General features: G+C 42.1%; 1 protein-coding gene across 1 annotated transcript in view; it reads right to left on the bottom strand.

The window, feature by feature from the left end:
- elp3 (elongator acetyltransferase complex subunit 3) overlaps positions 1-15,868 on the bottom strand; it is a 435,450-nt gene that overhangs the window by 378,649 nt on the left and 40,933 nt on the right. Inside the window, exons 2-3 of the mRNA XM_051924270.1 lie at positions 14,002-14,104; positions 13,668-13,806 (exon numbers count right to left, since the gene is read on the bottom strand). Coding sequence (XP_051780230.1) covers positions 13,668-13,806; positions 14,002-14,104 — 242 coding nt within the window. The remainder of the gene's footprint in view (positions 1-13,667; positions 13,807-14,001; positions 14,105-15,868) is intronic.

The following is a 15,868-nucleotide window of genomic DNA, read 5'->3' as shown; positions in this document are numbered from 1 at the left end:
CGCAGTACGTCTTTTTGCAGCTACGGCCCATTGCCGGATGTGCCTGCATCCATCATCCGGTTTAGCATTCTCGGTTAGTAATATGGATCTTTTGTGGAAGTGTATAAAGATATTTGGAATTCAGGCTTCACACATTATACACTTCATGCCTACATTTTGTCAATTATTACTAAAACATGAAAAACGTTTCTGTTTTAATGATGTGTTTACTGTGCATAGATCGTTGTAGACACGGAACACACATGAAATGCAAGTGTTCCAAATAACGGTATAGTATTTATAAAAGGTGTCATTTTGCATTACTTCTCACTCTATACAGCTCTAAGCAACTGACAAGCAGGTAAGCAGACTTGAGCTGAGAAAACTGTGTGCCAGTGGGGGGGATGTGATAGCAGACTGCTTGCTGTTTATCAACACATTTGAAGGACAAAAGATGCTGACGGAGAAGTGCGAAGCGTTTTAAGGTGGGACGGATCTACGAGATTTTTCATAGGCTCTGGTAATTCTAGTGTTAAGTAGCAGAGGGGGTTGTTAATCAGTTTCAGCTGCTTTGGTGTTAATGAAATTAATAACAGGTGCACTAGAGGGGCAACAATCAGATGACCCACAAAACAGGAATGGTTTAACTGACGTTTTTTCACTAGTTTTGCATTTGGCTATGGTCAGTGTCACTACTGGTAGCATGAGGCGAAACCTGGACCCTACAGAGGTTCCACAGGTAGTCCAATATCTCCAGGATGGCACATGAATATGTGCCACTGCCAGAAGGTTTGCCGTGTCTCCCATCACAGTTTGAAGGGCATAGAGGAGATTCCAGGGGACAGGAGGCAGTTATTCTAGGAGAGCTGGACAGGGCCGTAGAAGGTCCTTAACCTATCAGCAGGACCAGTATCTGCTCCTTTGGGCAAGGAGGAACAGGATGAGAACTGCCAGAACCCTACAAAATGACCTCTAGCAGGCCACTGGTGTGAACGTCTCTGACCAAACAATCAGAAACAGACTTCATGAGGTTGGCCTGAGGGCCCAACATCCTCTAGTGGGCCCTGTGCTCACTGCCCAGCAACATGGAGCTCAATTGGCATTTGCCATAGAACACCAGAATTGGAAGGTCCACCACCGGTGCCCTGTGCTTTTCACTGATGAGAGCAGGTTCACCCTGAGCACATGTGACAGACGTGAAAGGGTCTGGAGAAGTCATGGACAACGCTATGCTGCCTGTAACATTGTTCAGCATGACCGGTTTGGTGGTGGGTCAGTGAGCGTCTGGGGAGGCATATCCATGGAGGGGCACACACAGACCTCTACAGGCTAGACAACGGCACTTTGACTGCCACTAGGTATCGGGATGAAATCCTCGGACCCACTGTCAGAACCTATGCACGACAATGCCCAGCCTCATGTGCCAAGAGTATGTAGGCTGTTCCTGGAGGATGAAGGAAATGATACCATTGACTGGTCCCCACACTTGTCTGACCTAAATCCAATAGAACACTTCTGGGACATTATGTTTCGGTCCTTCTGATGCCGCCAGGTTACACCTCAGACTGTCCAGAAGCTCAATGATGCCCTGGTCAAGATCTGGGAGGAGATCTCCCAGGACACCATCTGTCATCTGATTAGGAGCATGCCCCGAAGTTGTCAGGCATGCACACAAGCACGTGGAGGCCATACAAACTACTGAGTATGATTCTGAGTTGCTGCAATTAAATTTCGGCAAAATGGACTAGCCTGCCGCATTCATTTTTTCACTTTGATTTTTGTGGTGTATTTGAATTCAGCCCTCTGTAGGTTGATAAATTTTAATTTCTATCAAACGATGTGGCATTCTTTCATTCCTAACACATTACCCAGTCCATATCAGTACAGATATCCAGCATGATTTTTTTCCCATTGAGATCTGAAGTTTATTCAAAGTGTTCTTTTAATTTTTTTTGAGCAGTTTATATTGTGAACACACTGAACGCAGCCACAAGGAGACTTGGCTGCTCCTCCGAAGCCAATCAATGGGAAAGAAATACAGTTTTTTTTTTTATCTACTCTTTGCTAGATCAGCTGCAGGCTTGCTGCTGCTGCTGCTGCTTCACCATGCGGGCTTCAAACATTTTAAAGCCTGTACTGTAGCTGTCTCATTGCCTTGTCTATCTTCCCCCAGACATCATCTGCTATATTTTTATGCTTTATTATGCTGTATTCAAATAAAGTTTGTTTCTTGAAAACCCTGAATGAGTCTGTGCAACTTTGTGACCCAAGCGTGTCAATATTTTTAACTTTCACTAGTGGTACATCAGTGAGTCTAAGAGGAAGAAAGAAACAGTAACAGTAATATCGGCTTAACACTCACAATAATACAACATTCAAAGGAGAGCTACCGCCGAAAGCATGATGCAGTCGGTGGTTCCTGCAATTTACTGCAGACAACACCACAAAGAATGGAATGGCCATCTGCAAGATCTGACGGTTAAAACTCACTGACATGACAACAATCAAATCATCTATAAACATCTGTCATTTCAAGACTTGTCCTGGGTATGACGTTAAACTGCATCTGGCCCTGCAAGCAGTCCTCCAATTTGCAGGGAAATCATACAGGGTAGCGGCAGGATTGGCACTCCAGCCACCTTAAAAAACACTTCACACAGCTCCAAGATGACAGACAGGACTCCTTTTTTGCTCTCTGTAGCAGCACCACTGCTGCTGCTGCCCACAGGAAGGCTGCTCATGTTATGAAAGGGTTGGGAGAAAGCCCTCGGGAGCCTCATCCCCAGGCCTGTTGAGGATCGGAACTGGTGTGGTACTGAGGTGTCACCTGCTTCACGGCAGCACTCAGGTCCCAATCCAAGGCGGGCAATCCAGGTAGGGTGCATGTTATTGTAGCTTGTCGTTCCAGAAAATCAACTAGGTCAGCAAGTCGTGGCCTTCTGTCTTCTTTATTTTTGATCTTTGAAGCTGTATGTTGCCAACACCCTCGGAGTTCTTAGGGGAGCTTTGATGTTATAATGTGAACATTTGAACCTTTGTCAAACTGATTTCCGTCCTTCAAACTGGACATAACGCTCATACAGTTACAAAGAAAGACTGCAAATGCTTTTAGACCTTCTCCATTGTCTAATCTTATTTGCCGCCACTTCTTGGCTTTCTTCATGTACGCATCGGCTACCTGTAGGTGGTTTTCATTAAGGGTCTCAAGCTTCTTCCTGGCCTTTCTGTAGCCTTCTGCTGGCAGCAGATATGTACAAGCTTTGCACAATGTCATGAGGCATACCTTTGGTAAATTGTACTAAGAATTCTAATTTACCTCTGGGTTGTCCACCACATCATCAACAGCATGGTCAAATGCTCTGACAAAGTTCATATAAATCAATGGGTCACCATCACTTACTGGAACCTTTCTATGGGGTACATTGGGCACTTGCATCTTCTTTTGCTGTTTATCCTGCTGTTCATAATACTGTTCATAATTCTATAGGAGAGGTTTGTATTTACTTTCAAATTTAAATAAAAAGTTACAAATACTTGCATCATATGGCTCTTCATTCCTCACATCTGGTTTCTCAGGAGCATTATAAGGATTTGGTTACTTGGAACGTAGCTGCATCCTTTAAGAGCTCTCAATTTTGCACATATTTTCATGTAAGCTTCTGATGCCAGTTGATCACTTTATGCCTTTAGTTGTGTTTCTTCAGATTCTCCTTTGGCTCTCAACTGTGCATCTTCAGCTTCTCTTTTGGCTTTCGACCGTGCCTCTTCTATATCTAGTGCCTGTCTTTTTGTGGCTTCAGCCCTGGCGAGCAACACTGCGTACAGTAATCCCTCCTCCATCGCGGGGGTTGCGTTCCAGAGCCACCCGTGAAATAAGAAAATCCGCGAAGTAGAAACCATATGTTTATATGGTTATTTTTATATTGTCATGCTTGGGTCACAGATTTGCGCAGAAACACAGGAGGTTGTAGAGAGATAGGAACGTTATTCAAACACTGGAAACAAACATTTGTGTCTTTTTCAAAAGTTTAAACTGTGCTCCATGACAAGACAGAGATGACAGTTCTGTCTCACAATTAAAAGAATGCAAACATTTCTTCCTCTTAAACAGAGTGCGCATCAGAGAGAGAAAAGCAAACAAATCAATAGGGCTGTTTTAAGTATGCGAAGCACCGCCGGTACAAAGCTGTTGAAGGCGGCAGCTCACACCCCCTCCGTCAGGAGCAGGGAGAGAGAGAGAGCCAGAGAAAAACAAAGTCAAAAATCAATACGTGCCCTTTGAGCTTTTAAGTATGTGAAGCACCGTGCAGCATGTCCTTCAGGAAGCAGCTGCACACAGAAGGTAGCAACGTCCCTATCGTCTAGGTGTGCGAACAGCCCCCCTGCTCACACCCCCTACGTCAGCGCAAGAGAGAGAGAGAGAGAGAAAGTAAGTTGGGTAGCTTCTCAGCCATCTGCCAAATAGCGTCCCTTGTATGAAATCAACTGGGCAAACCAACTGAGGAAGCATGTACCAGAAATTAAAAGACCCATTGTCCGCAGAAACCGCGAAGCAGCGAAAAATCCGCGATATATATTTAAATATGCTTACATATAAAATCCGCGATGGAGTGAAGCCGCGAAAGGCGAAGCACGATATAGCGAGGGATCACTGTATTCCGTTTCTTGTGCTCTGATGGCACTAACAAAGGTAGCTGTTGAATTTGCTTGACTTTTAGTTTTGCAGAGACTTACGAGACACTGTCAGCAGGAGTGATATTGTCAATTAATCTATAGCCCTATGAATTGGTTGCAGTATTGGGAGGCAGTTTGGAGAGGCTTTTATTTTGATGTGTTTTTGAAACCCATTCCATTATCTTTCCCTTAAACATATTGTAATAAGAATGAGTCTCCAGACATCATAAAAGGTTTGGGGCAGCCACACGTATATTATTTCCCAGCTGCAAAAGTTTGCAATATTTGATCAGAGATATTCACAAGACTGAGTCCAAAACAGAACTGCTTATTTGGAGATAAGATGGCAGTTTTAAGGGCTGGGGAAGGAAATTATGTCTAGTCCGGAACCGGAAGTGACGTCATCAGAGGTGCCGGAACCTGGTAAGATTTCCCGGGAATGGTCTGCAGGAAACTAAGAGAGACAGTCAGCACACTCTGCCACCCCCTGGTCTAGTGTAGTATTACAGTTCCCCAGGCACTTTAGCTGTCTCCTAAACGCACGTGTGTGACAATATGTCGAGTCCTCAGTTTAGCATCAAAACCTTTACATAGTCTTTTCCGTTCGCCCTCATCACTTTGCACAGAAAATTCATCACTTAACCTTTTGTATTCCGTTATCAGGATGAGGAAATATTCCTCAATAATTGTGTTTATTTTTTCACAGTTAGATTAGTTTTTTTGTAAATCCTTTATGTGCTTCACCAGGCTGGATAACTGTCCACATTTGTCTACTTCTGGTTCTGAAGTGTTAGCCAGTAGAATGCATTTAGAGATTAACCCATGCTGTGTATTTTACAGAAGAAGTGATGTCAGGACTAACTTTAAGGTACATCTGCGTTTCATCAGCATAACGATACGTGACATCATGTTTGTAAAAGAGAGAAAGATAAAAATGCAGATAAAGGGAAAATAGAAGGGGAGCCAGGACAGAACCTTGTGGGATGGCTAGTGTGAGAGAAGCTGGCGGTGAGAAATTCCCATCTATGTTAACAGACATAGATCTACCTTTAAGGTAGGACTCAAACCATTTCAATGCACAGTCTTGAATGCCTACTTCATCCTCAAGCAGTTTTAACAGAACCCCATGGCCAGTGTCAAATGCCACACTGTGATCCACACTGAGTAAGACTAAGACTGCAGAAGAGCCCAAGTCCAAAGTTAATACAATATCATTTGTCACCTTAATCAAAGTTAATTCAGTACTATGAAGTTTTTTAAAACCTGACTGAAACACATCACATACATTGTTATCCTCCAGATATGCAAGTAACTGCAAAGAAACCACTTTCTTCAAAATTTTGGACAGAAATGGGAGCTTAGAAATAGGCCTATAGTTTGAAAGAGATGTAGGATCAAGTGTGGGCTTCTTCAGCAAAGGCTGAACAATTGCATGTTTAAAGTTGTCTGGCATTATAACAGATTTTAGATAGTTGTTAATAATAGCTAAAACAATTGGAGTAAAAGCCCTGAAAGCATCTTTAAATAGGTATGGGGGTAAGATATCTAGGGGATAATTGGATGGATGGATGGATAGATAGATACTTTATTAATCCCAAGGGGAAATTCACATACTCCAGCAGCACCTTACTGATACAAAAAACAATACTAAATTAAAGACTGATAATAATGCAGGTAAAAAACAGACAATAACTTTTTATAATGTTAACGTTTACCTCCCCCCGGGTGGAACTGAAGAGTCGCATAGTTTGGGGGAGGAACGATCTCCTCAGTCTGTCAGTGGAGCAGGACAGTGACAACAGTCTGTTGCTGAAGCTGCTCCTCTGTCTGGAGATGATAGTGTTCAGTGGATTCAGTGGATTCTCCATGATTGACAGGAGCCTGCTCAGTGCCCGTCACTCCGCCACAGATGTCAAACTGTCCAGCTCCAAGCCTACAATACAGCCTGTTTGTCCAGGCGTGAAGCGTCCCTCTTTTTTATGCTGCCTTCCCAGCACACCATCGCGTAGAAGAGGGTGCTCACCACAACCGTCTGATAGAATATCTGCAGCATCTTATTGCAGATGTTGAAGGATGCCAGCCTTCTAAGGAAGTATAGTCTGCTCTGTCCTCTCCTGCACAGAGAATGAGTATTGGCAGTCCAGTCCAGTTTATCATCCAGCTGCACTCCCAGGTATTTATAGGTCTGCACTCTCTGCACACACTCACCTCTGATAATCACAGGGTCCGTGAGGGGTCTGGGCCTCCTAAAATCCACCACCAGCTCCTTGGTTTTGCTGGTGTTCAGGTGTAGGTGGTTTGAGTCGCACCATTTAACAAAGTCATTGATTAGGTCCCTATACTCCTCCTCCTGCCCACTCCTGATGCAGCCCACGATAGCAGTGTCGTCAGCGAACGTTTGCACGTGGCAGGACTCTGAGTTGTATTGGAAGTCCGATGTATATAAGCTGAACAGAACCGAAGAAAGTACAGTCCCCTATGGCGCTCCTGTGCTGCTGACCACAATGTCAGACGTGCAGTTCCCAAGACGCACATACTGAGGTCTGTCTTTAAGATAGTCCACGATCCATGCCACCAGGTATGAATCTAATCCCATCTCTGTCAGTTTGTCCCTAAGCAGCAGAGGTTGGATTGTGTTGAAGGCGCTACAGAAGTCTAGAAACATAATTCTTACAGCACCATTGCCTCTGTCCAAATGAGAGAGGGATCGGTGTAGCATATAGATGATGGCATCCTCCGCTCCCACCTTCTCCTGATATGCAAACTGCAGAGGGTCGAGGGCGTGTTGAACCTGTGGCCTCAGGTGGTGAAGCAGCAGCCTCTCCATGGTCTTCATCACATGTGATGTCAGAGCAACAGGCCGGAAGTCATTCAGCTCACTAGGACGTGATACCTTTGGGACTGGGGTGATGCAAGATGTTTTCCAAAGCCTTGGGACTCTCCCCTGTTCCAGGCTCAGGTTGAAGATGCGCTGTAGAGGACCCCCCAACTCCGATGCACAGACCTTCAGCAGTCGTGGCGATACTCCACCTGGACCCGCTGCTTTGCTGGCACGAAGTCTCCTCAGCTCTCTGCTCACCTGCGCTGTTGTAATTATGGGTGGGGATGTCTCTCCTATGCTGGTATCAGCAGAAGGATGTGTGCAGGGTGCAGTACTCCGAGGTGAGAGTGGGTTAGGGTGGTCAAACCTGTTAAAGAAGTTGTTCATTTGGTTTGCTCTCTACACGTCTCTCTCGATGGTGGCACCCCGCTTCGAGCTGCAGCCAGTGATGATCTTCATCCCATCCCACACTTCCTTCATGTTGTTATTCTGCAACTTCTGCTCCAGCTTTCTCCTGTACTGCTCCCTCGCCTCCCTGAGCTGGACTCGGAGTTCCTTCTGCACGCGCTTGAGCTCATGCTGATCACCGCTTTTAAAAGCCCTTTTCTTCTGGTTCAAAAGGCCCTTGATGTCACTTGTAATCCATGGCTTGTTGTTAGCATAGCAGCGTACAGTTCTTACTGGAACTACAATGTCCATACAGAAGTTGATGTAATCAGTAGTGCAGTCAACAACCTCCTCAATGTTCTCACTATGTGATCCCTGCAGGATATCCCAGTCTGTAGTTCCAAAGCATTCTCTCAGAGCCTTCTCTGCCTCCGAGGACCACTTCCTGAATGAGCGTGTGGTTTCAGGTAGGACCCTCACTCTTGGTGTGTAGTGAGGCTGAAGCAGAACCAGGTTATGATCTGCTTTCCCAAGCGCAGGCAGCGGGGTGGCGCTGTATGCGTCTTTAACGTTTGCATACAGTAAATCAATAGTCTTATTTCCCCGGGTGTTACAGTCCACATACTGGGAGAAGGCAGGTAATGTTTTGTGTAGCGTGACATTGTTAAAGTCTCCAGCGATTAGCACAAGCGCCTCAGGGTGCTGCGTTTGTAACTTAGCAACAGCAGAATGGATGATGTTACTCGCTGTCTCCACGTCTGCACGAGGAGTGATGTACACGATAACAACAATGACGTGTCCAAAGTCTCTGGGCAAGTAATAGGGACGCAAACTTATGGCCAATAGCTCGATGTCCCTGCAGCAAGTGGAGACTCTGATGTTAACATGTCCAGAGTTACACCACAGTGTATTAACATAGAGAGCGAGTCCTCCTCCTTTGTGCTTCCCACAGGTACTTGCATCTCTGTCCACTCTAACTGTGTTAAACCCGGGTAGCTCCACTTTAGCATCTGGGATGGCGGTAGTTAGCCACGTTTCGCAAAAGCACAACAAACTGCATTCTCTGTAGGTTCTGACATTTTTCACCAGCGAAGCCAGTTCGTCGATCTTATTTGAGATTGAGTTAACATTTCCCAGAATCACAGAAGGCACCAAGGGCTTAAAACGCCACTTTCTCGCAAGCCGCTTCATTTTTAGCTTAGTGCCGGCTCTGCTGCCACGATACCACCTTCTTACCTCGTCGGGTAAATAGGGAACCACACCAACACTGGCATTTGTTCTCAGCGCTCGAAATTGAGTACTTGAATAGACGAGTCTCAGCGTGTAAAAATTCATGCCCACGTTGTAAAAGTAAGTGTGTCCAGGGAACGAATCCACATAAAATAAAGTGATAGGAGTGATCAATAAAAAAGAGAAAAATAAAAGTAGAAAAATAAAGTCGTACACGGAAAAGATTAAAAAAAAATTGATTTTGCTGCTCTCAAAGCCTCTTGATAGGACTTACAGTGAGAATTTCATAAGAGACCTGCAGTCTTTTTTCCACCACCGCTCAGCCTGCCTGCATTCCTGTCTGAGTGCAGGAGTGGCGTCATTTAACCAGGGCTGAACACCGAGTTTTACCTTGGGTCTCCCTAACTTTTAGGGTGTGATCAGAACCAAAGTATTCTTACAAGTGAGATTGAGAAGTTTAACCATATCAGTAATATCCAAACACAAAGAGAAGGCTTCTAACACCAAGGGCAAATGAATGTCATAGAAGATATAACAGAATTTTTGTGCTGTCAGCATTTATACTGCATGAAAAGTGCTGTGGTTTAGTGAAAATGATAGGTGGACACAAAAACAATTTCAAAACCAACTGTGAAATGATCAGAAATGTCGGCGTTGGAGATTTCCGGGTTATTTGCAGAGAGGCCAAGTGTTAGAACTATGTCCAATGTATGTCTTCTCTGATGTGTGGGACTTGACACTACCTGATTAAAAGAGTCCACAAGACCTAAAAAAAATCTTTAACCAGGGGTTTTGTCAGACAACAAACATGAATGTTCAAATCTCCCAGAATCAGCATTCTATCAGCGTGTGACACCATGAAAGATAAGAACTCTGAGAACTCCTGGCAAAATCTTTATTACCATAGATACTCGTGTATTAGTCGATCTCGCAGATAAGCCGAGTGTATTTTTAAGCCGAAAATTACGAAATTTGTTATGACCCGCGTATAAGTCGAGGGTAAAACTTGACAGCTTGCGACCTTTAACACTATGTACCAGCCGACAGGCACATGCGATTGCAGCCGCTAGATGCCAGCTTGCTCCGGCGACCCTTAACACTATGTACTGGCCGACAGGCACATGCGATTGCAGCCGCTAGATGCCGGCTTGCTCCGGCGACCTTTAACACTATGTACCGGCAGTCCAGCCAGCGTGATTGCAGCCGCTATATGCCGGCTTGCTCCCGCAACCTTTAACACTATGTACTGGCCGACAGACACGCGCAATTGCAGCCGCTAGATGCCGGCTTGCTCCGGCAACCTTTAACACTATGTACCGGCAGTCCAGCCAGCGCGATTGCAGCCGCTATATGCCGGCTTGCTCCCGCGACCTTTAACACTATATGTACTAGCAGACAGGCACACGCAATCATATCCGCTATATGCCGGCTTGCTCCCGTGACCTTTAAATGTACTAGCCAATAGGCACGCGCGATCGTATCCGCTATATGCCGGCTTGCTCCCATGATCTTTAACACTATGTACCAGCCAACAGGCACACGCGATGGCAGCCGCTAGATGGCACGTGGTAGCTAATGGTATGTTTGTTATCCAAAACCTGCAAAAGCTAATGCTCAAATTTAAGTATTTCACAGTTTAAAGAATTATTTAATGAAATTAGAAAAAAACTAGCTAATTAGCAATAGTATTGCTGACTTATAATTATTTCAAAGACCATGGGAAACGGCAGATGACCGGTGACTTAACACCGTGAAGCGTTGAGTGTACAATGTCATTACCCAAATTCTATGGACAATTGTGTTGCCCCATTGATAAGTAGACCCTGTTTTTTTGAATGAATTTTAAGGCAGAAATTTTTCGACTTATACGCGAGTATCCATTGTATATCCAGGAGGTCTATAAACCAGTGCACAGTACGGGATTTTTAAGATCAATTTTAACTCTTTCAGGGTGGATGTCAACTTTTGTCAAAAGGAGGAGTTGACGGTGGTACTCAACTGTAAACAGTGACCATACCCACCATTATATTATAATTGGACTCTCTTTGCTAGAAGGAAAGTTAGCTTCACTGGTTTGACCGAGTCTCCCTGCACTTGCATGGGTAAAATGGGACAAACAACAGCAAAAATGGCATCAACATCTGAAGAGAGACTGAAGCAAATGCATAACACAAAATACTCCATGGATGACGTTTTGCATATTATCATTGAATTGGACTCTGACTTTTGGATTTTTATGTAAGTAATCGAAAACAAACATAAGGTATCACATCAGTTGATCAGTCCCCTGCTGATCGTGGTGCTGAACCCTGTCATGTAGCTGACAGGGCAACGTTCGCCTGGGAAGTCCTACACTTACAATGACAAGATTGTAATACACTGTGACCACAACTACCGCCCCTGACCCCGTGAAGACAGCCTGGCAGCTAGCCTGCCACACATTTTTGCCAGTTGTCATGCTACCCGTGAGACTGTGACCGGGTGGCCACGGCACACAGCAACAGACGTTTTATGTTGATTTCTGTGTGAAACCATTGCTTTGTGTGCGTTCAGAAAACTTAATTTTTGGAAAAAATATTCAGCTCTCAAAGAGTTAAACAGCTGAGCCTCAAAACTGGAGAAATTGTCTACAGTCAAAAGTCTATATTTCAAACAATTCTGAAAAAAAGTAGCAAGCCCGACCTCGCTCGACCAGCGATTCCAGAAGAGTTAAAAAAAAGGTACAATCAGGAGGGGAGAGATAATGGAGAGAAACTGAGTCACCAGCACTTTACCAAGTCTCTGATGTAAACAGAAATTTCAGGTTGCAAGACAAAAAAAATCATTTAAAATAAAAGATTTGTTGGCTACAGACCGAACATTCATTAAGGCCACCTTCACTGCGCAGTTTGGAGGTGTTTCACGTTTTTTTTTATTTGTCTTCATCATACACGAGTATTGAAGTGAGCGAAGGTTATCAAAGTTAACTCCTCCACCTCTCCCACTTGATCCACAGAGAGAAAATCCAGTAGCAGAATAGATGGTAGGAATTAAACTGACGGTCAGAGAACCGGAGGGCATACTCCAGCGCAGCCTCTGATGAGAACCGCTATTTATATAGTGGGGCCGTCATAAAATTCCTAGAGCAACACAGGGATTATATAAACCAGCTCCTAGGCAAGGCATCCAGTTCAAACTCCTCAGCTCAACAGATGAATAAGCAAATGCCATCAAAATGCATAATCTTTAGCCCATAAGCTGAAGAACAGGGGATCAGATACAGAAAAAATGATATTAAATAAAAACTAGTCATTCTTCAAGTGGGCACCTGCTCCCCAACATGCCACCTGGCACAAAGGTTCAAAAACACGTTAGCCAGCCAGCCCTACAGCAGAATGGACAGACAACTGAACAAAACCCAAAAGAAAGCTGCAACTTCCTCAAGGTATGCCGGGTCAGAGCGAAGTGTCATAAGCAAGCAAGGGCTCTTGCAAAAGCCAATGAAAACAACGGAACAACTGCAGGTAGATCTCCAAACAATCATAGATCTTCAAAATGTTCAAGAGAAAAAATAAACTCAGAAGGTCCCAATCAGGAACATGAAGAAAGATCCCACAACAAAAACAAAAATGGACAGCAGCAGGTAAAACACGCCAGTGTTCGCCCAACCGGAAACTGATGGTGAAGCCATGAGAAATAACAACCTTAACTGTAGAAACAATTGAAGTTTAACAAGAAAAAAACACTTCTTTTTTTGCAGATTATTCTATGTGTATAATAACCTTTCTCCATTCTTGTGTGGCCTGTTTGCTTTAAAATTTCACTAAACCTTTTTAAGATGAACCTTTTGGGACTGAGATATCTTTTGGTACATGTTTGGCTCATGCTTAATCTTGCCTTACACACCAGCAGTGTATGGAAATTTTAGGCTTTCTAATTTTTATGCCTTATCAAACCACAGTAACAACAACAACATTTATTTATATAGCACATTTTCATACAAATAATGTACGCTGAAAGTGCTTTACATGATTAAGAAAGTGACAAAAGACAAAATAAATAAGAATTAAAATTAGAGAACACTAATTAACATGGAATAAAAGTAAGGTCCGATGGCCAGGGAGAACAGAAAAAAAAAAAAAAAACTCCAGATGGCTGGAGAAAAAAAATAAAATCTGCAGGGGTTCCAGGACACAAGACTGTCAGTATTCTTCACACATTAAAAAAATTATTGATTAAAAAGAAAAATTTAAAGACACACACACGTATAAATACTATCCATAATACCTCATTAAAACCCTCAAATTCAGTATTTTTCGGTGGATAAATAAAAACACCTTTAGTGTTCCGAACTTAACATTTTAATACTGAAAAAAGGTGATATATTTAAATTCATGTGCATGGTACTCCAAGACAAAAGGCTAAGAATCACTACAACTTGGCCAATGAGTTTTAACAAGACTAGAATAAAAATCATTTAAAACACAAAAAAGTAACAAGCATCTGCATTTACTACAATTAAAAACGTAACTTGCAAATGAAATATATTCAAATACTCAATTGTAAAATGCCCTTGAGAGCTGTTTTAAGTACTTACTCCACTGGCAGTGCGAATAGGCTTGGCCTTCAGCTTAGGAACTAGAGCTTGGCGGTGCTGGGGTGGTACTGCAGCAATTATGTCCACCAAACGTGGCTGTATTGAAAGTCCATACTTAGCTGACATTTTTGTCTTCAGCCTACAAATAAGATTTAAATTTTTATATATATATATATATATATATATATATATATATATATATATATATATATATATATATATATATATATATATGTATATATATATATATAAATTTTAAACATTACATGGGAGAATAAAATATTTAGCTTGTTTTAATCATCTATTATAAAAACTAAATTAAAAATATGCTCACTTATTGAGATTTATGTCCTTTCCTTCTTCATGAGCTTCAACAAGTTGTTTTATTACATCAGCAACCGTCATTATCATGAGCTCTGCATGGCCAAGTTCACATGCTAAAAAAAACACAAAACACAGGAACAAAATATTTAAAGATATGTAAATTCATATTAATATGCAACTCCAACTGACCCGACATTTGTAAAGACTTCAGAGTTGGAAAAAGCGCTTTAAAGTAAGGGAATTCACATTATCACAAAGAGACAATAGTGACACACAATGGTTATATAAAAAACAACTCCAATTGACAGCATGGATAACTGCCTACCATAATAAGGCATAAGAAAGCTGAAGTGTGGTAAAAAATCACATTGTTTAAGCATTTTGCAGAGGAAATCAAAGAAAAAAATGCTAAAGAAAATTAGCAGCACAAGTAATGAGTGTAACAGAACACACAGATAAAAAATATATAAAATGTTCCGTATTAAAATTATTTTAACATCCTGCTAAAATTTGGAACTGCTTCTCTGTCTTCTTCGAGGCAAGTGGAAAGTTAAAAAAAATGAAAAATATGCAGCAACAAAAGAAAAATTATAAATAGTTAAGTGACAATAAATAAAGGCAATCACAAAACGTTTTGCATTATTAAATCAATAATCGATGGTGTCCACTTTAAACCCAAAATACAGAAGTGTATGAAATGTGTTGGTTTTTGACAATATGTTTGTGCCCTATGGAACAAGCAGGCTATGCACTCTCCACCTGTTATGCTTCTTTTTGTAGCAAAATAAATACAAATCTGTTCTAAGTACATACAATATTGATCTCAATGATGGCAAACAATTAATTTTCGTAGCTATAAAAGCAAAAGAAAAACCCTCATACTCCCACTATTTCATCTCTGACAATGCAAGAGGGAGGGGGGTGTTGAGGCATGAAAAAAGCTCAATCTCCTGTCATATACACGTAAGAGTGCTGCTTGTAGCATAAATCAACTTATTTGTAACATGAATGTTTTTGATTACTGGCTCACAAGTAGTGATTTGCCTGGAACATGTTCCTAGACTGTAACTTGTCAGTTTGCTTTTCATTGGCTGAGAACTCCTAAGCTCAAAAAGACCTACTTTAGAATTATCTTCAAAATATTCTTTTTTTCACCTACAGGATCATCCAGATGGTCTTTCGTATTCATACCATGTACCATGATACTTTTTTAAACACTAAAGTTATCTCTAGGTTAAAGGACAATTTTATTTTGTTTGTGTCTTATTAATGTGAAAAGCTGCAGCAACTGGAAATCATTAGATGTGGCATAGCATTCTGATGATTTTTTCTATTAGAATTTCTTTTTTGCTGTTTGGTAAAATTTTGAAGGACATTCACATTATGCTATATAAAAAAGCCTTAAGCATACAGCCCACTTTACTTAAGTGTTCCAAAATATTACACACTAGCTGTGTAAAAGCCTGTGCTGTAAAAAGCCTGGGTTCCTAAAAACTATTGAAATTGTCAGAAAAAAAAATTGAAATACAGAGTCGGTGGTTTCGGCTCTCCCCTTTTTCTATCAGCGGGTAAGCGAGTGTGTGTCTGACTCATTAACTTGGGGCGGCCTTACTGGGTCTTTGAGCTTCATTGCTGTAGCCTCGCACTTACGGGCCGGACAGACAGACACACACATGTCCTCTACAAAACTAATGAACACTAAGAGACCATTCCTAGTAACTATCTGAAATCTGTTTAGATCTTAACAAATCGCACAATAAAAATCCAAAAGTAACAAATTTGTATCTTTTTATATAGTAAGAGAGTTATGAGACTCTATCCTGAAGAGTAACCAATTAATAGACAAATTTTATATATGAAGTTAACCTAACGTAATC

The sequence above is a fragment of the Erpetoichthys calabaricus genome, chromosome 3 (assembly GCF_900747795.2).
Source record: "Erpetoichthys calabaricus chromosome 3, fErpCal1.3, whole genome shotgun sequence".
NCBI lineage: Eukaryota > Metazoa > Chordata > Cladistia > Polypteriformes > Polypteridae > Erpetoichthys > Erpetoichthys calabaricus.
Note: the sequence above shows the minus strand (reverse complement) of the source record. Positions and strands in the feature narration are given on the sequence as shown.